The sequence below is a fragment of the Martes martes genome, assembly GCF_963455335.1.
Source record: "Martes martes genome assembly, chromosome: 1".
Classification (NCBI taxonomy): Eukaryota; Metazoa; Chordata; class Mammalia; order Carnivora; family Mustelidae; genus Martes; species Martes martes.
In genome coordinates, this window is record NC_137888.1 from 14842714 (window position 1) to 14867936 (window position 25223).

A 25223-nucleotide genomic window follows, 5' to 3' on the forward strand; every position below is an offset into this window, starting at 1 on the left:
GTTAAATTTTAAGTCAGCAAAAGTTATCAACATTTGTAGTATAAAGCCAATGAATAGCCACATGCAAGTAAATCCAAAATGGAAACCCTAGAAAGTAGGACCATCCTGCTCTATTTAATGCACTAATTGACAGGTAGGGTGGGGTTCTGAAGGGCAGCAAAGGGAAGTGATGACAGGAAAATTAGAGGCATTTCAACCAAACTAGCATTAATACCAAGAGTTCAACATTTTCTAAATGTTCCTCCTGCTCTGCACCCTGATGGCGATTGGAATGCTGTGTGTACATCCCAGTTATCCCATGATTTCTAATAGAAAGGCTGAAGACTTCTTTTAGCTTAGTCAAGATACCAGAACTCTCTAGTCATGAGATATTGATCTTCAGGAGACGCTGCTCTGTGCTCCATGAAGAAACTAAGAAGTAAGATACTAGAGGCCAGGTCAGAGGTTTTATTTTTCTAACCAAACCGAGAAGATCCAAGTTGGGTCAATTTGGGCAACTCAGGCTTTGAAAGTGCCACTGAGTTAGTGGGAAGCTAAGATTTGGTGCTGATTTTAAATTTCATTTATCTTTCCTTTTATATTTTTTGGGTCTTGGCTTGAGAATGTCCATTCCTCAGGTCCTATGCAAAGTCAAGTGTGAGGATATAAATTGGGAGAAACTGGCCCACACCTCCTCATTTTCTTTTTCATGACCTTATTCATAGGAATGCAGTGTGGTGAAGGAGAGAGTATATGAGGTAGAATAGGTTCTGGATACCTCCAGTGCATTTTAGTAACTGTAGGGCCTCGTCTCTTCTGTAAAGTGGAAACACTTCTTCTTACCTTATCTGGCTGCTGTAAAGATCAAATGAGCTGATATACCTATACCACTTCTTATTTGTCAATATTTAGCTTTATAAAAGTGATCAACATGGTTTTCATACAAATATAAAGAAAGGCTGGTGCCAAAAATACACTTACCTTGGGGTGCCTGGGTGGCTCAGTTGGTTGTGTCCAACTCTTGATTTCAGCTCAGGTCATGATCTCTGGCTCCTGGGATAGAGCCCTGCATAGGGCTCCCCACTCAGCAGGGAGTCTGCTTGAGGATTCTCCCTCTCCTTCTGCCCCTCCCCCCACTCACGCTATGTGTCTCTCTCTCTTCTCTCTCAAATAAATAAATCTTAAAAAAAAAATACACTTACCTTCAGGATGGAACTAGCAGGGTGGTAAAATGGTTTAAAGAATTGGAACAACAATGATTACATAATCCACTAGGAGAGGCTGAGTTATAGACAAAACTGATTATCATCCTATGAAGCAATAAAACCATAACCTCTGAGGTTATCCTTCATACCAGACATGAATTATTTGCATCTTCTTTGGACAAAAATCTACAAGTTAACATATAATTTCATAGTCTTGATCCTAAACAATGGAAAATAGTAAAACAAGCAAAAGTACAATCACCTGGAGAATTAAATCTTCCTTGGGTGGGCCTGTTAGACAATGATCCCATAGGACCTTAAAGAAGATGCAGTCATCCTTTTGCTTTATTTCCAAGCTCTAGACAATTTGTTCAGAACTCCCCTTTTGTATCATAAATAATCTTCAAAGATTGTTCATGTTACAAAAAGTCTGGTGTCATTATGTTTGGACCTGATTAGTTTACATGCAAGGTGTTAATCAACCACATAAGCCTCTTTGAACATGGCCAGCAAATTCAGAGCTACTTTTTTTTAAACAACTACTCAGTCCAGAAAAGTAACTTTTATATGCAGATTGCTTAAGGAAACTCTGATTGCATTTTCAAAAGCTTTTTTTGTTCCAAACATGTTGCTCTTATGGGGTCTTTTATCCCAAGGTGTATTCGTTTCCTATTGTCACTTAAATGAATCACTATAAACTTGGTGGTTTAAAACAACACAAATTTATTCTCTTACAGTTCTGAAGTCAGAAGTCTGATATGGTCTCAGAGGGCTAAAGTCAAGGCATCAGCAGGACTGGTTCCTGCTGGAAACTCTACAGGAAAATCAGTTCCCTTATTTTTTTCCAGTATCTGGAAACCTATAATAATCCTTGCCTTGTGGACTCTTGCCTTTGTTTTCAAAACCAGCAACAGCTTTGCATTTCTCAGTCTCTTTCGCTTTGTCTCTCTCCTTCTGCCTGTCTGACTTCTCCTGGAGTCCTCTTATAAAGACTCTTGCAATCACATCGGGCCCCCAGATAATTCAGTATGATCTCCCCACTTTATGATCCTTAACTTGATCACATCTACAAAGTTCTTTTGCATATTTTAAGCTATGGGGATTAGAACATGGAGACTTGGGGGTTGGAAGGGTGTTATTCTCCCTACCACACAAGGGTAAGAAACTAAATCCAAGAAATTCATCTGCACAGCATTCCTATAATACCTATCTTTATTTTGGTGAATTTCTCTTTGAAGTACCCAAAAGCTGATAGATTTTCTGACCTGTCAGGCAATGACCTTCCTTACCACCTATAAGTGTGAGATTCTGCAAATCACAGAACAAATAACAGACCAGTTTCCTGAGGCGGTTTCTGGCTCTCGGGTCTACAGATAAAAGAGAGCATATGTCCCTTAATGGTGGGTTTGCTATATCTGATTAAATGAGATTTAATCTCAGATGTAACAATCCTGGTATGACCTCATTTATACAACCAATTTGTCAAACTCCATCCTGGTAAAACAGAAGACAGATATTTGTTGTCTTATGCAAATGACCACATTGCCATAAAATTTAGTAAGCTGTTACTGAATTCTGAGACGTCAGGGAGAAGAAAATACTATGTAAAGAATGTGTCATGTGTAGGTTAATATGTTGAGGTTTGCAGGTAAAGAAAGGACATCCTCACTCCCTTAATAGAACACTTAAAACCATATTAGCAATACTCAAACCCAAATAATCAGACAGATTTCTCATCATCATTCATTTTATCTTACTTAAGTCTTATACATCTGGACCACCCTGCTTTCATGAGGTCTACTCTGGACCTACTAAAAAGAGTTCTAGAGGCCCCAATTCAGTGCTCTTGTAACAGTCCAAATTGTCTAAGTGACATCACTTTAAGCTCCAAAGTCTGTCCTCATGGCTCTATTTCTTAACGTACCAATAGGTAAGAGAATCGGGCACCGTTTTCCTAAGAGCCTCTGCAACCGCCATTCTTTGACAAAGACCCATTTTCCAGTCCATAGGGTATAACAAAAACTTCATAGAAACATGAGGAAAAAGTAGAAACCACTTGTCGATGCAAGGTCTATCATCATATTACATAGAAGGAAAGTTATAAATGTATGCCTTCTTAAGAGCAGACTAAGGACGCCAAGACCAGTTATCATTTTAAAAGAAAGAGAAAAAAATCCCACCAGTTTTACATTCATATAGTATTTGACATAACAGAATTCACAAATTTAAAATATATATCTTTCTAATAAAGCCAGCCAAACTGAACAAACTTTGCCAAAAATTTAACACACATCTTTGTTTTTATTCAGACTTATCATGTTTGCACCAACACAAACAAATTTCAATCCCCTTAAATAGTATACACACTCATGCTCTTTTGTTTACTGTAGTTTTCATAATTTGGTACAGATTTTCTCTTTAGCTTGTATTTAGAAGGATAGCCCATTACCCTACATATAAATGAGCATACATTATGCAGCCCTGTAGAGCCACATATAGCCTTTGAACATCTTTTTCAATGTAGCAAAAAGAAGCATATTCATTACCATGACCCAAAGGACAGTTTCTCTGTAACATATAAAAATAATAAGATATATAGAGATATACACGTATATATGTACACACACATATATAGTGACCACTACATCAGTATTATCTCTTACTGAGAAGCCATTTAGATACTCAAAGATTATCCATTAACTTAATTTATTATTAGCTCGAGGTCTGAAACTCAATAAGGGACTGGAAATTATGCTTAAACAGATACATCACAAAGCATAATTACTGTTAATACAAAAATTTTGTCAGAATTCTAATTCAGTGTGATTACATACATAATTTTATATCTCCTTAATTTTAAACATTATGTAGCAATTCTAGCAATTCAGTAAACCAGTATAAGAAGTTTAAGAAGTTCATGGGGTGTCTGGGGTGACTCAGTTGGTTAAGCGTCTGCCTTCAGCTCAGGTCATAATCCCTAGGGTCCTGGGATGGAGTCCCAAGTCGGGCTCCCTGCTCAACAGAGTCTGCTTCTCCCTCTACCCCTCCCCATCACTTGTGCATGCTTTCTTCCTCTCTCTCTCAAATAAAAAAATAAAATATATATTGTTTTTTTTTTAAAAGAAGTTTAAGAAATTTGATTACTTACCCTCTTCATCAAGAAACAAAAAAAACAGATTGAAAAATAAAAGACTGAAACTGTAACTCAATACTGGTAAAATTAAGGGAAAGACATGTATTGATTCTTTCAGTTAATTTTTTTAAAAATCCTTAAATGTGGTCAAAGATGCACTTGGGTTTTTACATAAAAATGCTTCTGAGCTAGAAATTTCTGAGAGTTTTTTTTTTTTAAGGGTAGCACATAAAATATAATAAAACTTTAGTTTCTCTATATAATAGGAATCCTGGGTATATTAATATAAGTAATCAAAGATATAGTCTCTGCTGGTTGCAGCCTTAGTTCCACATTCTTAGCCATGAGTTGAAAGTAAACATAGAACACAAACATTCTTGGACACAGAATTCAAGGAGTATTTCTCCTTTCCAGCAAACCTGAGATGTATTCTTGCTCAGACAAAAGAAAAAAGCTAACAGACCAGATTTTCAATCATTTGTCACACTACTGACAGAGAATTAGATTACTTTCTTTACATGACAGACCGCCATGTACTCAGAACAAAACGCCAGATTCCAATTCAATGTTGCAACCAATAGAGAATGACTTAGTGGCCACGTGCAAATCAGATTCCCATGTACACAACGTGTTCTTCTGCCTGTGTTCTTGAGACTGGACTAACATACAGATAACCACTAGTCCCTAGACTTGGTCATGGCCAATACTAAGATTTTTTTTTTTTTTTTCAAAATCAAGATCTTCTGAGACACAAAGTGCTCCCTTAACTATGCAGTAGAGATGGCCCAGTGGTCAGAGACCAAACACAGATACCTGGTCCCTGCACCCAGTATAAAAAAAAAGAAAGAGCCAAAATTATGAGTTAGGCAAGGTACTTACAGACTGAAATACTTGGGCAAAAATCAGTATCAAAATATAGAGTGAAAAGAAAAGAACAAGAGAAACAAAGAATCAGAAAAGGTAAAATCCATTACTGTTTGGGATCTGCTCCAGGACTAGGATAAAGAGGACAAAATGACCCAGAAGTTTGCCTTTGGCAGGTAAGTTTATTTTGTCATCTTGGTAGAACCATCTCCAAAACAAAGTATAATTTTAAAATAGTTACAAATGTAACTAACACAAATATAAAGTGAGCCACTGTTGAAGACACATTTAACTTTGAGGGAACGAAGCTCATTCCGGGGAGATGTAGAGGAAAAGTAATTGTGGAGGCTACCTGGAAAATCAAAACTGGTTAACGTGCCAGGGCAATAAAATTATAATTTGAGGGTTATCTTTTCTATTAGACAGAAATCGCTTACATCATAGATTTACATTTTACAACGTCTGGGAATTAAGATATATTTCCCTAGAGAATCAGATCATCTTTGGGTGAGCCTCTTAGACAAGGACCACAATGACAAAGGGCACAATGACAAAGGGCACGCAGTCTTTTTAATTTTTTTCCTTTATTTTCAAATTTTGGTAAGTTTCAATAACACATAGCATAGTCATAGAAAAATTTCTTTCTCTCATCTTAATCTAATTAGAAAGAAAGCTAACCTTTGGGTTTGCCATGAACTTTCTATTTACAATATTCTTACAAAAAAAGCAGAATTCCTTAATATATAAATGAAAATGCTAGAAACCATTGTCCTTACAAGATTATATCTACTAAAGAAGCACATTGTCTCCTGCTCTCAAAAAGGAAGTTTCTTTCAATAAGAAAGAATTTATTCCCCATGGTAAATAGGAATGGCTATGTCAGGAAAAATTCTAAGAAAGGAGGCTTTTTGTGCTTTTATATATTTAAGTCCCCTTTAGAAAGAAAATGAATAAAAGCAATCATTTTTACAAAATGAAGTTAAAAGTTAACTATTACAAGAGCCTAGAGTTAGGCACTAGCCACTTACTTCCTCAAAGCTAAAATATATATAATTCATTTGGATTGTAAAGATTATCTTGAGAAAGAGCATACAAGTAAGATATTAATGAAAACTTTTCTTTTTCTTCTTTCAGCTCTTGATTTCTGTTTCTTGGCCATCAGATAATGTGCCTGATAAGAGAAAAGAAAAAAGTCACACCATTTGATCTACTTGCTATTAGACAATTATTGTTAAGAGGTCTTGTGCAGGGTAGAAATTAAAGTTATTTCCTAAAATAGGGACAATAGTTTAAGTATTGTTTTCAGCTAAGTATACTATAATTGTCCTCTGTGCAAATGCTTTTACATAAGGCAAATAAATTGTAATTATGACTAATATAATTATATATCATTATCTAAATTGTATATGCTTCAGCCTTGCCCCAGAAAATCGTTTCCTTATGGATCTTATTCCTCATATCCAGGAGTTAGTCATTGCCTATTCACTCTAATCAATAATACATTGATGATTAATAAATGCTAATCAACAATTACTTTGAAAAACTAAACAAAGAACATAGAAATGCTCATATAGGGATGGGAGGCAGGAAGACAAGGCAATTGTGTCCGCAAGAGAAGCTTGACTTTGAAGGTCAAAAGATGTTTCAGTTCAGTAAAGAACCAGGCAGGGAGTCTTTGTAGATATTTGAGGCAGGAAAGGAAGCATTGTTAAAACACGAAAAGGAACTTTTTTGCCACTTGGATGAGCAGGGAGGAGAAGCAAGAAGTGGGAATTACACTGCACCAGTGACTGGAACACTAAATTCAAGATCCAAACCAACGCAACAGAATCCAAACAAAGGGACACAATAGACACACTTAGTGGAAATGAAATTGGATTTCTGAACTGGATTTTAAGACCCTGCTATGAGCTATATGCTACATCAAGAGATAAATGCTACCAATTTTGCCCATTTTCAGAGAGCTCCCTAAACTCTGGACAATGTATCGAATTGACTCACAGCATGACCCCCAAGAAGGAAAAGTTGTCTGTAGAAAAAAAAAACCTGTCTGAAAATCCTGTAGGACTTTAATGAAGAAAACTACCTCTTTCCACACAGATCAGAAGGAGGGTTAAAACTGCACATTTTGAGAAGCAGGGAGAACAGGCCTGAAAAACTGATTTAGTCCAAACCCCTAACACTGCACAGATTTCCACCCAACTGAAGTCTTAGACGAATTGTCTCCCACCCTCAGTTAGATGCTACAACACGAATGCAGCAGTTTATTTAGTGGCTCTCATTTACCCCACCAATCCATGAAACCAACCTTTTACTTGCAAAATAAGAAGTGGCCAGAGTATAAAAAGTAGGATTGGAATATGGTGGAGAGGAAAAGGAGGTTGCAATGCCAGGAGGTGTGCCTAAATAAACACCGGAGAGGACACGCCTTACTTGGATCCAATATTGATTTTTTTGGTCCCAATGCAGAGAATGTGATTACCTGTATTTCACCAAGTGTAACAACAGGTGTTACTGTCAACTGTAAAAATATACCATCTCGTTTTTAAAGCTAGTGCTAGCATTTGGCATTATGACCTCCCTTGGCAATAAACTCGGGAGGCAAATTTCAAGGATCTGAGATATTTCTTTTGTGTTACTGAACATCTAGTTTGGCTATACAGATGGCTCAGATGAGACCTGAAGGCTTTGTGTGTCCATGTGTCATTTCCTGACATGAATTTAACTTCCAGCATTATCAAGTGATAAAATTTCCTTCTGACATGATTCCCATTCCATCTGTAGGGTAGCCAGAAAATATGTCTGGGTTAATTGTGTTGGATCCTGATAATTAAGTTGATCCCATTCTCTATTCCGTCTGTAAGAACTTTAATGGCAATGTTTTCTTCTTGAAACCAGCTACCCTGCTAGGGAAGTATTTCCATTGATAGTTAATGGTGTGCAAGTTGTGGGACAGGGAGATGGAGGAATTGTGCTGTCCCTATGTTCATAAGTGGGCATGTGAATATGTTTCATTTGGTTCTATGAGAACTATTTGCCAGCCAATCCTCTGCTTGCAATCTTGATCTTTGAGTCCTCTTCTCCTAGTTCTGCTATAATGATCTCCCTAGAGAGCACATCGGCTCGTGACACTCCTAGGCTTAAAACATTCTGACCATTCCCACATGTCTATTGAGCAAAGTCCAAGTGAAAAGTAGCACAATCCATAACACCCTTAAGAACAAGTGCCCACCTACCTCCTTCCTAGGCTCATTTATCATCATTCCTTACCTTGCATTATAGATCCATGGCTGTATTTCATGCTTTTTACTCAGGCTGTAGAACTTTGCTTGGCCAATTTCTTCTTTTTTTTCAATCTTTTTTTTTTTTAAAGATTATTTATTTATTTATTTATTTGAAAAAGAATGACCACATTAGAGGGAGAGAGAGAGAGAAAGAAGGAGCAGGGGGAAGGGGCAGAGAGAGAAGCAGATTCAACGCTCAGCAAGCCCAATGCAGGGCTTGATCCTGCAACTCTGGGATCATGACCTGAGCCAAACACAGCCACGTAACTGACTGAGCCACCTAGGTGCCCTGCTTAGCCAATTTGTCATCCTTTGAGAGCTTGGGCCTTCCCTCTTGTAGGAGTCATTGCTGAATCTTTCTTTCTGGGCAGTTGGGGTAAGTACTTCTTCCCTATACTTCTTTCTTCAATTACTATGTGCAGATCTTTTTTCACACCCATAGGGCTTTGTTGAAATATATTAATGTTCTTGTTCCTACTAAACTGAAAACTACTAGGTGCTATATTCTGAGATATTTTCTGGCACAGAGACTACGAGAAACAGCAGTGCCAACAGTGTTAAATCCTTGTCCAAGGGCAGGAGAAGACCAATGTCTAAGCTCAATCAGTGACAAGGAGAGAGCACATTTCCCCTTCCTCTGCCTCATTGTTCTAGTCAGGGCCTCAGTGTATTAGATAATGCCCATTTGCATTGGGGAGATCTGCTTTACTCAGTCTACTGATTCAAATGAAAACACCCTCACAGGCATATCCAGAGACCGTGTTTAACTAGATAACTCAACATCTCATGACCCAGTCAGGTTGACACATAAAATTAACCATCACAACCTCAAGTGTAAAGTGAAGATTTAAACTAATTTGTAGGCACCATGAATCCACTATGTACTTTATGTGCTGGGAGAAATTTCATGAGTATGAAAATTTTATTTTGGGACAATGAATCTGATGTTGGTTTGTAATATGAAATACAGAAGAGATCCGAAAAGACACTACATGTGAGTCCTGACATGTGAGGTCATAAAAGCCAAACTCCAGAGTTTGTGGAGAATGTGGGAAGGAAAATAAAAGATAGTTGTCAAAATAATCCTTAAGTTTTCAGTGCTTTCAGTGAGTTAAGAATTGCGTGAAGTGCCATGTAAATCTCACAGAAACCTTGCGTGGATCAGACACTGAAATCTGAGACAATCCAGATTCAGGTTAAGTCACTTGCATGAAGTCATACTTCAGAGATTCAAACCCAGCTCTGTGATAAACTCATACTTCCTCTGCGTTGCTCTACCTCTTGGCCAAATAGATAAATCAGTCAGCAGGCACATGTGGTATAGACACCCCAGATATAGTTCATCTTTCAGAATTTTCTTCAGATTTTACAAATGTCCAGTGATTTTGGTAAAGTCAGGAAAGAGAAAAACAGCTAGGACTGAGTCCCCTTGTGTCCTCATTTGTAAGTCAACTTGAATTAGACCAGGTTGCCAAAAATCACCTAGAGACTAAAGCTCATGAAACTCTGGGGACACTCTTTTTTATTTAATGAAACCACCAAAGATGTCCAGTGTGAGTTCTGTGAAGGGGAGACTGCTGTGACTTTTAGTTCTTAACATGATGTGGATATACATGTGGCAGGCAGAATAATGGCTCCTCTAAACGATATCCATGTCCTAATCCCTAGAATATGTAAATGTTACAATTTTTGGCAAAAAAAAAAAAAGGACACTGCATATATAACTTACCTGAGGATTTTTAGTGGAGTAAGTATCCTGGATTATCTACATGAGCCCTAAATACCATCACATGTATCCTTATAAGAGACAAGTAGACAGATGGCAGAATAGGAGAAGGCAATGTGACCACAGAGGCAGAGACTGGAGAGATACCACCATGGGACAAGGATTGCTGGCAGCCACCAGGAACATGAGGAGTCAAGGAACAGAGTCTCCTGTGAGTCTCCACAAGGGAGCATGACCCTGTTACACTTTGATTTTGTCCAGTTACAGATTTTGGACATCTGCTCCTGGCCTCCAGAAATATGAGAGAACAAATTTCTGTTGTTTTAAGTCACCCCACTTTGTGATAATTTGCTACAGCAGCTACAGGAAACTAATACAGTGGCCAAATGACATTGGAAGGCCTAAATCTGAATACCCTAAAAATTCAAGAATGCATGGCCAGATTATATCCTTTTCACAGAGAAAAAAAAAGTGGGGGAGGGGATACTTCCCTGGTCAGTACCTTAAAAGGGATTTGACTTGACCTTGGAAAACAGAATATTATGGCTTCCCAGACTTTGTTTACTCCATGTGTAGACTATTTTACAGTCATTCCTTCCATACTGCCCATTTAAATTGTCACTATCACAGATTTGACTGATGTTAGATGTTAGAACTGACAAAATAAATGAGTGCTAATAAAACAGGGAAGTGTTCTGCCGTTGAGCTACTGAAGCAATGCAATGCTTTCTAACACCACAGTGAAACCAAATAATTGGATACCATGATGAATTCGAGGTATTACAGTTTTGATGGTGTTAGGATTATGATAAGTGTGAAACAGTAATGCCATGTTCCTTTTGTCCATAGGCCCGGTGGGATGGTCTGACTGGGCGTATCACCTTCAATAAAACTGATGGCTTGAGGAAGGATTTTGATCTGGACATTATTAGTCTCAAAGAAGAAGGAACTGAAAAGGTAACCTTCTCAATAATAAATTTCAGAATAAAATAAAGAGCACTGTTCAAGCATTTTAATTGTACCCACAAATAGCAGAGCAATAAGATGATTCTCTTAGCATGTTCATTTATGGCCAGTTTTCTAGCTCTCTCTCCCTACTCTGCTGATAGATGCTGACATGCTAGTTTCTGAAATTGTATGTTATTAATAGCAATGCTAACATCCATCTAGTGCTTAGTTTATACAGCAGGCATGATTACAGTATTAAATACATACGGCCCTATGGGTAAGCTGTCATTAGCCCCATCTCTCAAAGGTTTTAGGAAATTATGTTTAGATGTGGAAAACAAGGAGTTTGTCAGTGATTTATCTATGGAATGGTTTCCAAGTTTTACTCAGCAATGAATTTTAATTGCACTTGAGATTGACAGAGGGACAGACTAAAGTAGGAGAGAAAGGGCTTACTGGAGCCTTGATTTTAGGAGGAAATAGGCCAAAAAAATCATTTTCATGCTGCGTTCTGATCTCAGGATTATTTTAGTTGTAATTCAAAGTTCCAAGTTCCATAGGAGCTCATGCAGAGTAATGCAAATGTGAACTATGTAGTTAAATAACAACAATAATGATAAAAGCATTTGGCTTCTTGGTGTATTTTATTATACTAATTTTATTATTCACAATTATGTGCTGGAATTAATTAACACTTATAATGTGAAGATTTTTGCCCTTTAGGACTTAAAGGAAAAAAAGGCTTTGAAACCCCCAAAACAATCATCTGAAAATCAAAATTCTGTAATCCAACATTTTTTTTTTTCACTGTAGTGGACAAGAAGGTCCATTTCCTATAGAAGAGTACCTTTGGCAACCAGTTACTTACTTAATTGAAATGTTTGGGTTGATTTTAAAAATGAGATAAGATTTCCATTTATGTTCTGTTTCTTTTGGTAACTAAAACATATTTTTTTAAGGTCCTGACTATGACCCATTCCTAAATAGCCTAATTAAAACAAACAAAGATTAATTAGGCTGAATGTAATAGATGGTGACCACTGGTGTGGAAACGTTTGAGGAAAATTATTAGTTTGCAGCTCGGAGGGTATACATTATGTGCACAGGTTCCCATTTCGAAAATGCCCTCTCTTCCTGGCTCTGTCTCTCTGCCTCTCTCTGTGTCTCTGTCTCTGCCTCTCTCTCTCTCTCTCTCTCTCTCTCTCTCTGGCTCTTCCTGACCCTCTCTCTATGTCTCTCTGTCTTCTCTCTCTCTCCTTCTCTCTCTCTGTCTTTCCATCTCTCTGTCTCTTTCCCTGGGGTCTCTTCACTTGGATTTGCTGGTTTGTTAGTTTAACACCTCTGACAGAGCACAAGGCACCCACCTCGCCTCCATCAGGGCTGTGGACACAAAAGAAAAGAAAAGAATATTTTTAGGGACTGAAAGCTTCTAATGGCTGTTTAAAAAAAAAAAAAAAAAAGTCTGCTCCTCTGTGCACGCCTGTCTCCCCCCTCCACTCTGTTAATGTATAGAAGTGAACGGGGAAGAAAAGCTGTTAAGAAAACATCGCTCTGGCTCCGACGTGTGATGAAAGAGACGGAGCCATCGTTGTGCCTTCACAGCTATTTATACGCGGCAATATTATGCACACTCCATTGGTGTTTTCCCATCAAAGGCAAAATCAAATTAGATGAAAGTGTTTTCTCAATTTGTTTCTTATCTCTTCATTGTTTGCAATAACTTTTCTTTCTTCAGGTGACTTGGGCTCCATTCCGGGAAGGAATGACTGGGCCTTAAGGCAATGGGGAAGCCAGCCCATCTCTCTCAGGAGCCACGGGAGGAGATGCCCAGTCTTTTCATGTCAGCCTCTCATGGGGTCCACAGAGAAAATTGTTTAAAAAAAAAAAAGTCCCATTTTTTCACTTCCACTCAAGTGCCTACTGCCTGGATGCCCATAATCAAAGAACATGTCATCACGTGTAGTGTGCTTTCTTCTTGCTTAGCAATAGCGTGTGCGTGAGTGTGTGGATTGATTCTGCTTATGGAAATACCTTGAACAGGTCTTCTTAAAGAATGATGAAGACCCTTTCACTCTGCAGCAAAGCTATGCATATTAAAGTGATCTTTATATGATTTTTTTTTTTTTTTGATGCGGGAAAGCAAAAGTGAACATCGGGCTGTACTACTAAGTGGAAGTAACTTCTGTGGGACCCAAGTACATAGTTCATCTCTTTACCGTGTTCAGGTTTTATGTGCAAGATAAATTAACATGCAAGATTCCAAACAGTGGGTGGGGAATGTAACACGCTGAGCGCTCACACACCTTGATACCTTCTGGGTTCCATGCTCCATTTTAATTAAGTGCTATTTTTATTTTTCCCTCTGAAAACGAAGGCTGCTGGCGAAGTGTCTAAACACTTATATAAAGTGTGGAAGAAGGTTTGTACTCGGACAAAAACTGCAGGAGCTCTGGGAGTGGGGTGGGGAATGTCAGAGGAGAAACCTGCACCTTTCTGGTTTTGCCCGACCGGTAGATCTCTAATTGCAGTTTAGAGGCAATCGTCTGTATGAAGAGAGAAGGGGGTGATTGAGTATGTTGTCTCTCAATAACATGACTCATGAATTGAAAACATGCTTGAGATGGATTAAATAGTAATGGATTAAATATTTCCCCCTAGATTATTTTTGTTTCTCCGAGGCAGGAACAGTCCTAGTTAGCACTGAAAGCAGGTTATTGCAACAGAAGCAGACACTTGTCCATTTATATTCCTTTTCAAATCACTAAATATTTTCCCTAAGAGGCATGAAAACAATAGATTTGATCCATCAGACTGTTCAGATAGGCTGAGACTGAGAAGGCTAGGATAAGACATTTCCCTCAAAGTCACCACCATAAAACAGGAGCCATTTTCAGAAATTCCCTTCTCTCAGGAGATATCTTTGTTTTGCGTAGGATCTTTGTCAGTGCATATTGTCTGGCAATTTGTTTCAGAGCCAGTTTCCAGGACAAAAACATTAGAGACTCTGGAAGGGAAATGAGATTATCTTGTAAATTCTAACACCCCCTATTTCATAGTTTATTGTACAGTATCATGTTGTCAATGAATGCACACAGATTTATTGTATAAGCAAATGTTAGACATTAAAAACATTTGGATCAGGAAAATGTCCCAGTGATATGCAAACATTGTCTTTTGTTTTCTCTCTCTCTCCCTAAACCTAATTGCTAAAATATCTAATGATTGACGGATGCAACTTGAATTACTTCAGGTTGTTCGACTTGAACGGTTTTGTCAGGTTTGCTTTTATCTTGCAAATTATCATTTAAGCCATAGAAAGCGTAAACAGTTTCTCCTTGTGGTCCAAAATTTGACTTTCTTTTGGTAGTACTCAGTAGATGAGTTCAAAAATGTCCTTTTAAGTTTAAAAAATGTAAGTTTAATATCCATGTTTTAATCTTCAATGAATCAGACTACCAAAGGCATAGAGAAGGCAATCTCGTTTTCCTCATTGCTAATAAATAGATGAACCTAACTGGCCCCCAGAAAGAAGCTTATTCCACTAATCCAGCTTGAGACTCCAGGCACTTTATGCAATGTTGAATTAATTCAAACCAAATATCCTAGGGAATGGAATCCAAGCTCTGAAATTACATGCAGGGGAGGGGAATGTCCTCTATTTGTCACTAAACTGCAATCATCACCCCACCCCCACCCACACTTCCCAGGGATACAACATCATGCCTTTGTACCTCTTCCTTCTTGCTGACCTAGCATTGCCCACATTGTAAGTTGCATACGCTGTGGTGTGCTGTTTTGTGTTATGACTGCTCATCAACAATTTACAGTAACCCTAGCACTGGCACTTAAGATCTATTGTCCTTTTCCAACAAGACACACATTCAAATTCCAAAAGCTCTTTGAATGCTGACCTTATTGAGTATAGAATAGTCCACCTGCATTTTTTTCCCAAAAGAAGATGTAGCAATCTTTCCAAAGTCTGTCACTAAAATGTGTGTTCATAAGTCCCATGGTACAAGAAACTGACAAGTCTCTTATTTTCTTTCCTAAATACTTGATATTTCACTCAGCAATTTTGGATTTTGACTTTATGTGGATCACTCTGTAGGTCTGGAAAATGGATGCTAGTCGCTCTCTGAACACCCTTTTGTTGTGTCACTTTTTAAAAAAAGTTTGCTTAACGTCATTTGGGCACTCATTTTCAGAAGCTTCGCTTGCTTGTCCTAGATAATAAATGGCTGCTCCCGCATGCCCGTTTACAAAGTGAAAGAAGGCAAGACCAGACAATTTAGCTCTTGAGTGTTCCTCCCCACAAATAATTGATCCACACTCCGCTACTTCTCACTGGCAAATTATGGCTCTCTGCTTTTGCTCTATGGTTTGAAAATTGAGGTTCTGCTTCCTGGAGGCACTCCTCCAAGGTCAGATAACAAGACTGAAATGTTAAATGCCCAGGCATCTGGTTAACTGCATCCCTCCCTCCAATGCACAGGACTCGTGAGAACTTGTTTCTTTTGAAATAGACATTCATTTGCTGATGTGTCCATTTAATTAACAGGTAAAGTCAGTTGACTACTTATCTTCAAAATACACACATACACACGTACACACTCGACTTCTGTTTTGCTGGTTAAACAATTCAAAAACAGAAGGCTGTGGTCATTCAAACTCCCTATGTATACTGTCCACTTCCCAGGAATAACCTTGGAATAACCTTGATACTCTTTTAGTCCAGATTTGAAGAGACCTCTGTTACACAGATAGTAGGAAAAAATATTCTCCCTTTCTCATTTCATGGAAGAAAGTTCACACTGAATGGGACTCTGGGACTCAGTTGATTGGAAATGCTGCAGCAATGATATCTGAACTCCTCACTTTGGGTCGGGCTGGTAAAAGAAATAAAAGCCAGACATTAAGCTGTGGGGTGCATTTGTCCACAGTTTCAAGTTTGTATCTTAAAAGCGAATGATATTGTGAGGCCATTCAACACTGCCATTTTCAAATATTAGTATAGTTCCTTCAAACACACTTGACATCAATAGAAATTAATTAAGAGAACACATTCCATCACTTAACAAATTGGTTACAAACACAGTTATTTTCTCCACTTTTCAATACTTAATTAAGTTAGGTTCCATTCTCCCCAGTGCCTAAGTCGAGTTTTAATTAGAAGTATAGCCACAGCCCAATTTATACACATCGTTCATCAAATTAGAAGTCAATTGCTCAGAACCTAAAGTATAGCTTTGGATGAAAACCAACAGACTCCAGGTGTGTCTCGCTGAGTTATGTTTCCTAAAAACAAGGGTCTTTGCCTCAAAAAAGTGGGAGAAGAAGTACACATTGAGAAGAAAGAGCAGAAAAAGTTGTCCCCCTTTCCTGAGTTTAAAAACCAACCAAAGAAATCTGAAGATTCTTCAGCTCACAGATGTTGTGTGCATTGGCTGTGTTCTATGACAGGTATCACCCTTGATGGTGGAAAGACTAAATGGTTATTAAAGGTGCTGTCTTATTTCCCAAGTCTGCATCAAGTAACCTCATTACAGACAGACTCAAAATACTTCCAAATGCAAACACTAGCTCCAAGCCCCCATTAACCTAGACCTGTCTCCCTATCTCATTGGCCAACTAACTCTTACTAAGCAGAGAAAGAAAACAGTACCATTGAAATAGTTCACACTGATGTGTGGACGTGTGATAGCTCTTGAAACTTCCTCAAAAAATTTATGTGTCTGAAAAGAGTATTTGTCAAGCTAAATGAATTTCCAACTGCTATATTTAGGCAATAAATCAAAGTAAAGAAGTAGAAAAGGAAAGAAGAGGCATAACATTCCCACTGGTGATATTTTATTTAATCATCAGAAAAGCCCTCCTTCCTCCACTTTGCTGATGAGGAATTGAGGCACAGCAGGGTTAATGAACCTGCCCCAGGTCACACTGCTGGGACATTGCAAAGCTAAGAGCTGGACAAAAGTCTGTCTGTAATGCTTATATTCTGCCCAGGCAGGCAATGTCCTCCCATTGGGAGAATATATTCAGGGATCAAACATGGGTCTACCCCAGCTTATCCCAGAGTCTGTCCAAGTGTTAGTGTTCCTCAATTGCCCCTGTACTTCATGGCTCCTCTACTTAATTTGCCTCTAAATTAAAATAAATAAATAAATAAACAATTTCACTCACAATCCAAATTTTTTCACAGCAGGGCAAGCTTGAAGAAGTTACTGGGGCAGCTATTTGAATGCCCTTTATTATCAATGTTTGTGTAGCTCTTAACAATTACCAACACTTTTCTGTGCACCTTCTTATTTGGTCTTCTCAATCTCCAGATGACGTACTTTACAGATAGAGAACCAAAGCTTGGAAAGGTTACCAGCTCGCCCAAGGTCACGCAGACGTTAGCTTTGCCTGCCTTTGAAACACATCTGCATTCTGTCTGTCTCACCAGGCTGGCGATAAATGCCTACAGAAAGCTTCAGATAAACAGCTTGGTTCCCTGAGGCTTTTCTCCTAGGTTTCTCCAAAAGCTAAACAAATCAATGTACTTCTTTAGAGCCTACAAACCCAGGAGTGACTTGGCCACTGGAGAAAACTGTGGGTCATTAATTTTTAAAAGAACATTGGGTTTCACTGACTAGTAATCACCATGGGTGGTTCTGTGATAGATCAATGAGCAATAAGAATGAAAACCCTCACTGAAGGAGTTCATAGTGCAGTGCACAGACATACCAAGTAAACAGAAGAGTAATAGGCACCCCTGCCCAGCACTGACTCCTCAATGAAGACAGGGTCAGTCTACTGTTCATCCACACTTTTTTCTTCCATCTATGTTTTTCTCTTTTAGATGCCCCATCTCTCCATCATCCATCTAGCTCCTTTCATCTCATTCCTTATAAATTTTACAGACACCAATGGTACCACTTTGGCAATGTAAGGTTTGTATCACTAGAACATAAGCTCTACCAGTGAAGAAAGTTTTGTCTGTTTTGTCCATTTCTACGTCCTCCAATGCCCAGAACAAGGCATGGCATAGAACAGGTGCTCAAAACATACATACTGAAAGAAAAATCTGATACTCATTTAAGAATTCTTTATTTAAAAAAGAACAGTGAGCTTAATATATTAATAAACAAAAAGACCTCTCCCCACTCTATTCAAAATGGCACTAATTTTTCCTGTTCCTTGTGCACACTCATTCCTTTGTTGTTCATTTTCCCACAGTGAGTGGCTTCAGTGTCTTCTCCCCTGACTCTAAGCTTTTATATCCATTCCTGGTGTAGAAGGGGACTCGCTTTAATGTAAATGGGGTCACTGACAGCCAGCAGCCTCTGATGTATTATGTTCTGTGTAGATTGGGATTTGGAACTCCAACAGTGGGCTTAACATGACCGATGGCAATAAAGACAGGTCCAACAATATCACTGATTCACTGGCCAACAGGACACTCATCGTCACCACCATTTTGGTAAGTAGACTGAGTGGAATTCAGGGTCTTATCCATAATCCTGCCCTAGACTTTGAAGAATTCTTCAGCTATCTTTTTCATGCCAACAACTTTGTCTGCAAATGTCTATTTTTAATTTTTAATTAGGACACTATATCTTATGTTTGTATGCACCTATAATTGCACTGAATTAGAAGCTTCCTGCAATGTTCTGCATATCTCCTACCTTCAATCCTTTCTCAACTCTGCCCTGTTCCACTCTCTGGCCCCACTCAGTTAGTCTCCCTTGCTGCCTGGCTGCTGGTTGGTTTCGTCCAAATAGAGACTCTGGCAAGAGACCAAGGAAGTAGGGAAAGAGAAGTAAGAACATTTTTCTCCTGCCTCCAGTGGTTTTCTCAGAACCTCTATACTTCATAACCACAGTTTTTATTCTGTCAGTGATCCTGCTTCCAGACCTCTGCTGTCTTGGATTCCAGGAGCACTCTTTCCTCCTGCCTGCCTTAGCCCTAAGTGCTACAAGTTTCCTGATTATGTTGGTTCCTGGATGTTTATACCCCACCATTCCTCCCACCTCCATTCTTGTTGGCTCCCTCTGCCTTGCTCACACCTCTGTAAATAACCCCTTTACTAAGAAGTTTTTCAAAAACCCAGGCGAGGGGACTTTCTGCTTCCAATTAGACCCCTGATCATACCCCATCCAGTCATTGTATATCCACAGGTTGTTCATTTTTTCTCTTTTCCAGCCCTAACCCAAAGAATAAAAGCCAGGAGTGGCCACCTCTAAAATCTTTCAGACATTCCTGCTTTATTTGATTCAGTCTATAATGACAGACCAATTTATTTCTGAAACCGTTAACTTCTAAGAATTGTTCATCCATAATAAAAATAGTTTTGTTTTTCTGGTGACTACTTTCCCAGCAACCAACTCATGGAAATGTAGAATTTTCTATTTCTAACAGTTTGTTTGAGGATAAGCCTAAATGGGTCTTAAATGTCTGGGGAAAAAAAATGTATGAGAAGTTAAAGGACATATCAGTAATGTAGTAACTATCCTAATGTTATAAAATAAATTTTCATTTAGCCAAATGAGAATAAGGTTAAAGGTGGTAGTAAAGAAATGCTAATTATTCATGGAATAGGGGGTTTATTATGTAAGCGTATAAGCAAAGAATTACCAAATATAAGATTTGAAGTATTTGAGTTCAAATAAGAAAACGGAACTGATAATTTAAGAAGACATAGAAATAGTCTTTGTACAAGATACCCTAAAGAAAACCAATGAAAATACGTAGATAAAAGTGAATAGTGAAACTGAAATGAAATTTAACTGAGAGATGAGGAAATGAGAATATTTAGTAGGTAGGAAGTTTGAAGAGCAAGAGGCTGTATTCGCTGATTTAAATTTCCTTTTTGTTAGTAGACAAAGCTCTTATGTAAAAGCCAGGAAGTAGGGGGGACATGCAAAGGAAGTCTGGGTGTGGGGATAGATGAAGGCCAGACATCTGGTCCTTCATTGCTGGACCTCAACTGTGTCCTCAGTTGTGTCCCTATCATACTCGTCACTCACAGCCCTGTCCTCAGCAGTGGAGGAAAACAGTCTCATTCACACGCTGAAGAGGGAGAGATACTGATATGGGAAATGTTCTGTATTGGTAGAGGGTATAAGGAAAATGAGTTTAGGGAAGGCAGGTAGGTGAGTGACTAACTTCCTTACTCTGAAATCTTAATAATCATTTTCAAATATTTTATACTTTCTGACTGTGGATGGAGGAAATTCTGCCTTCCTTATAACAGGGTTTTCATATTTGATTTGTTTCATATAGGAAGAACCCTATGTGATGTACAGGAAATCTGATAAGCCTTTATATGGAAATGACAGATTTGAAGGATATTGCCTGGATCTCTTGAAGGAATTGTCAAACATCTTGGGTTTCATTTATGACGTCAAACTTGTCCCTGATGGCAAATATGGAGCACAGAATGACAAAGGAGAGTGGAATGGAATGGTCAAAGAACTTATAGATCATGTAAGCAGAAATACATCTTTTATATGTGGGTTTTAAGTGTCCTACAAAATGCATAGCAAGAGGTAAAAGAGAAAAAAACGATTGAGTCGGGGTCAGAAGAAATGTTACCTTTTTTTGAACCCTAAAAATGGTTTAAGAAGTAGGAGAAAACAACAAGGAAATGGAGTTGCTTACGTAGAAGGGCAAGTGAGGACAAAAATTTATAGGTCCATCTTTCATGCTGAAGAATAAACCAGAGTGATTCTTAAGTTTGATAATGAATTCTACAGTTTGCAGCTTAAAGTCTCATCTTGTCAGTTGATTTTATGACCAAGTGGCTCCTTCCTTGCTTGGCTCACTGCCCTTTTTAAAGATAACCCCCTGCAGCTTTTTCCTCCATTTCATTCCAGAATGTATATATGCCTGTCTGTTTGTATTTCATACCTTCTGGTTTCTCTTTGCTGATAAATACTATTTCACAAGAACAACTATGTAAATCAACTGTTTTTATACTAGAGCCAATCATTACAGAAGCTTCTTGCATGAGAAACATTTGGAATTGAGAAATATAGATCAGGAGGACCCAGGAAAGTCCAGACATTTGCCGGGAAGTGAGGCAACTAAGACAATGATTTTAACTTGCTTTTGCAGAAGGCTGATCTGGCAGTGGCTCCTCTTACCATTACCTACGTTCGGGAGAAAGTCATTGACTTCTCCAAACCCTTCATGACACTGGGCATCAGCATTCTCTACAGGAAGCCCAATGGTACCAATCCGGGAGTCTTCTCCTTCCTCAATCCCCTGTCTCCTGACATTTGGATGTATGTGCTCTTAGCCTGCCTGGGAGTCAGTTGTGTACTCTTTGTGATTGCAAGGTAAGTTTGAGAACTACTGAATTTACAAAAACAGATTTAGGTCAGTCTCGTATTATCACGTATGCTCTAGACTAGGTAAACATAGGTTAAGAACTTTAAATGTTATTTTAGTTTTGCCTAGTGCTCTCTTCTGTCAAGTTCTTCCTCAAAGGCCATGCTGTGAATGAATATCTTCTGATTTTTTTTAATAAAGATACTTTTAAAAGACAACAAGAAGATAATTTTTATATTAATTTAATCATCACAGTATTTCAGGAAGCATAAAATGTTTGTTTACCTGTTTTCCCTGAATTACAACAAAGCAACAGCTCAGCTAATAAATCTAAAATGTTTCAACAGGAAGAGAAAAATGGTGTCCAGATACTTGACCCTTGGAATATTCCATTACACAAAACAGAAAAAAGGTTAGCTAGGAATTATTGTAGCAAGTAAGAAACACTGGGTGAAACAAGATTGCATAATCCTCAGGAACAAAGAAAAATGCTTTGAAAATTTGATAAAATTTATTTTTAAAAACTTTAGAGAGTGAAAGAGCATTCTAGAAATAACCATGAAAAAGAAAGATTACTAACAGGTAGAGTCTAGAGGCATGAAATATTTATGCTACCACTGATGATTCAACTTAGGTTTTATTTTCTGAGATAACTCTATATTTAACCATTCTACTTTACACAGTTCTTCAAAGGATCTTTATACCTTTCAGTAGATTATATTTTCTAAATACCTTTGATGCTGAATTTGAAACACAGCTATTTCATCTTTCTGTTGGCTTAAACATTTGATATCCCTAGATAGACCATGTAAAAAAATAATTGCTTTTGTATGTTCCCCACTTGTTTTCAATCTTTTTCATCTTTCAACAAAACTCAGCAAACTTTTTTCCCTGATCAATTTTTGTTTTCCCTCCAGGAATTTCTATGAGAAATATTTCTTCATGCCAGCTCTCTGTCATTGTCCACTCTCTGGTTTTGATTAATGCCAGGTAACTCTTTCCCTGGCATAATTATAAAGCTAGCTTGGGAAAATAACCTAGACTAGAAAGTCTTAAAGATGCATGAGACACACAGATACAGTCAAACTAAATGAATATGTGTGCTCACATCTGGTTATTTATACATTCAATATGAAATAGATGTTTTCTCCATAATTCATGCCTTATAAAGTGTATCATTACCAGATCCCAGGTCATTTTCCAAATTTTGGCCAAGTATTAAGCTACTTTAAATAATGACCAAAGCTCTCTTTCCATAATTCCCCCCACAGAAGATAATATATTAATGTGTATGTGCAGTGATACTGTGTTTTGATACTTTAGTGTTCTAAATCAGTGGTTCTCAACTAGGAGAGATTTTATCGTTCAGGTAACATTTGTCTATGCTCTAAAAACATTTTTTTGGTTATCACAACTGAGGGTGGAAAATGCTACTGACATAAAGTGGGTAGAGTTCAGGGATGCCACTGAACACACTATAGTATGCAGACAATTCCCAACAAAAAAGAGTTTCCTCAAAATGTCAATAGCACCAAGACTGAGAGACCATGCTTTAAAAAATTAAAGATACTGCTTTGGGTATCAAATTTTAAAAGATAAGTTGCTCACCTTTGGAGGTGCATTTCTTATTACTTGTTAGTAAGTGAAATTAATACTGCCCTAGAATGGCTATATAATAAATGGCCACTTGATGAACATTTGAGTGATGAATAAGAAATTTTGCATTGACTCATTGTTCCATTCTTCTGTTCTGGGGCCCACATTTGTTGGGTGACATTGGAGACAGCAGAGCAACCAAGCAGCAGAGGGACATGGGTTTCCATCTCCCCCGATCTGCTGCTCTGTCTAAGCAGGGATGTTGATGAGTAGAATAAGCAAGACAATGCTGATGACCAAAAATGTTATTTATCATACTGATTGATTACAGCCAATGGGAGACAGGACATGTAAACAGCATTCTGAAGTTATTTCAAGAATACAGGCTAAAAGTACCCCTTTACACCTGACCCCAGCTGTGCCTTTAAATTACCTTATTTTTATCATCAGAATATGTCAGAATAATGTGACATTCAGTCATTTTCCCCTCCTCATTTTGACTCTTTCTCTATCAGCAATCAGTGACTCAGAGCCCTATATTTTCTGACTTCATTCTATCTCTATAAGGAAAACAGCCCCCCAATCAATATTATCTACTCAATATTCCTACTCACCAACAGCACCGTTTATAAACCAGATCTTTGTTTAGCTTATTCTCCTTGTCATCTCCTTCTCATGGCCTTCCTTCTCATTCTGGGTCTTAGAAAAGTGGGATTGTTGCAAACACCGTTGTGGTGGAATGTGGGTGGGGGGGGGAACTCCCTGCAGTGCACAGGTGCACCATCATGGGGATCCAACTACATTCATCTCTACACTCTTGAATCCATTCCTACTTCCACTGCATAAAACCCCTAAATATATTTTGGATATATTTGTATCTACCCTTGTTGCATAGATGTGCCAATTTGCTTTTACTTCCCACCACCATACTTTGAGACAGTGAACTTGGTCACTCTGCACCAAGAAGCGAAGATGTGAGACAGCTTTCTGCTACCACCTTTGTGATTTGCCTTCAGAGTTAGTGAAGTAGAAATAAAAAATGTAATCTCATAATCATTGTTAGCTCTTGGGAGGTTTTTGAATTTGTGTTTTGAAGTATATCTTTTTATATCCTTTTAAAGGGGAAAAAAATAAAGCCCATCACTGCATTTAGGCTAATGGTCTCACTAGATAGATGTTTAAAAATCATTTGCTAAACTGAATTGAATTCATAAAGTTAAACAAACTAAAGAAAACTATATAAACATTTAAGTTACTATGACTTGTTTAGTTATGATGCTAAAAATGTGTATGTCAGGGTTTTTGTTTTGTGGTTAACATTTTTTAAATTACTTTTTGAAAAACATTTAACCCCAAGGAATTATGTCTATCATGAACACACAATTTGAATAAACCAAAGATCTAGATACCACACCTGCTTACATTTTATGATTTATGTTTATCTTGTTAAAAATGAACATTTTTAAGTTGTCATTTAGTAAAAAAAAAATTAAGAAAACTTTTGACTGTAATTCTGAAGTTATAATACAAACCCAACAGTTATATCAGAAGCTCAAACAGAGCTCTGTCCTTTAAAAGATGAACCATTCTCCCACTCCTTGATGCAGCCCAATATCCATTCCCAGCCGTAAAAGAATCCCTTAATTAGAGATTTCCAGTCTCAGGATTGTTTTATATCTCCCATTCAAGTAAAAGCTCGGTATATATAAACATAAACCCAAAATGAACCTTTACATTTCAACATAATGTTACTTTTTTATATGCAAATTTTGACACCAATGCTAAGCACATTTGTCCCTTTCTCTGTCATTTTACTAAAGATCAATATCAATTGGGAATAACAGCTTCAGAATATCATTTTTGCAAGTCATATACTAATTTTCCCCCAGCTTTCCTGATGCTGACACTGCTGTTTCACTGGCTATCTTTAAGCAGGCATTACGCATTTCAAGCTGAAATTTCTATATCCGGGCAACAGGTAGACCTATTTTATCATGAAAACCCAGTGTCTTTCAGCACGGCTTTCTACCAACACTTAATATCCCTCCGTCCAATGCAAATCACTCAGAATCCTGGAGAGAAAGAACTTAAAATATCTTTGCAGAGCAGGCAGAATCATACTGCTGCTTAGACAGTTTTCCTTTCTGCCTTAGAAAATTAGATTAATTGTTCAC

General features: G+C 37.9%; 1 protein-coding gene across 3 annotated transcripts in view; it reads left to right on the forward strand.

Moving 5' to 3' along the window:
- GRIK1 (glutamate ionotropic receptor kainate type subunit 1) overlaps positions 1 to 25223 on the forward strand; it is a gene marked incomplete at both ends in the record, with an annotated part of 384593 nt that overhangs the window by 317856 nt on the left and 41514 nt on the right. For 2 of the 3 annotated variants that reach the window (XM_080810092.1, XM_080810093.1), the window contains 5 exons: positions 11041 to 11148; positions 13514 to 13558; positions 18488 to 18601; positions 20404 to 20607; positions 21238 to 21461. In XM_080810092.1, the coding sequence (XP_080666218.1) occupies positions 11041 to 11148; positions 13514 to 13558; positions 18488 to 18601; positions 20404 to 20607; positions 21238 to 21461 (695 nt within the window). The remainder of the gene's footprint in view (positions 1 to 11040; positions 11149 to 13513; positions 13559 to 18487; positions 18602 to 20403; positions 20608 to 21237; positions 21462 to 25223) is intronic. The other variant, XM_080810094.1, reaches the window with a different exon arrangement.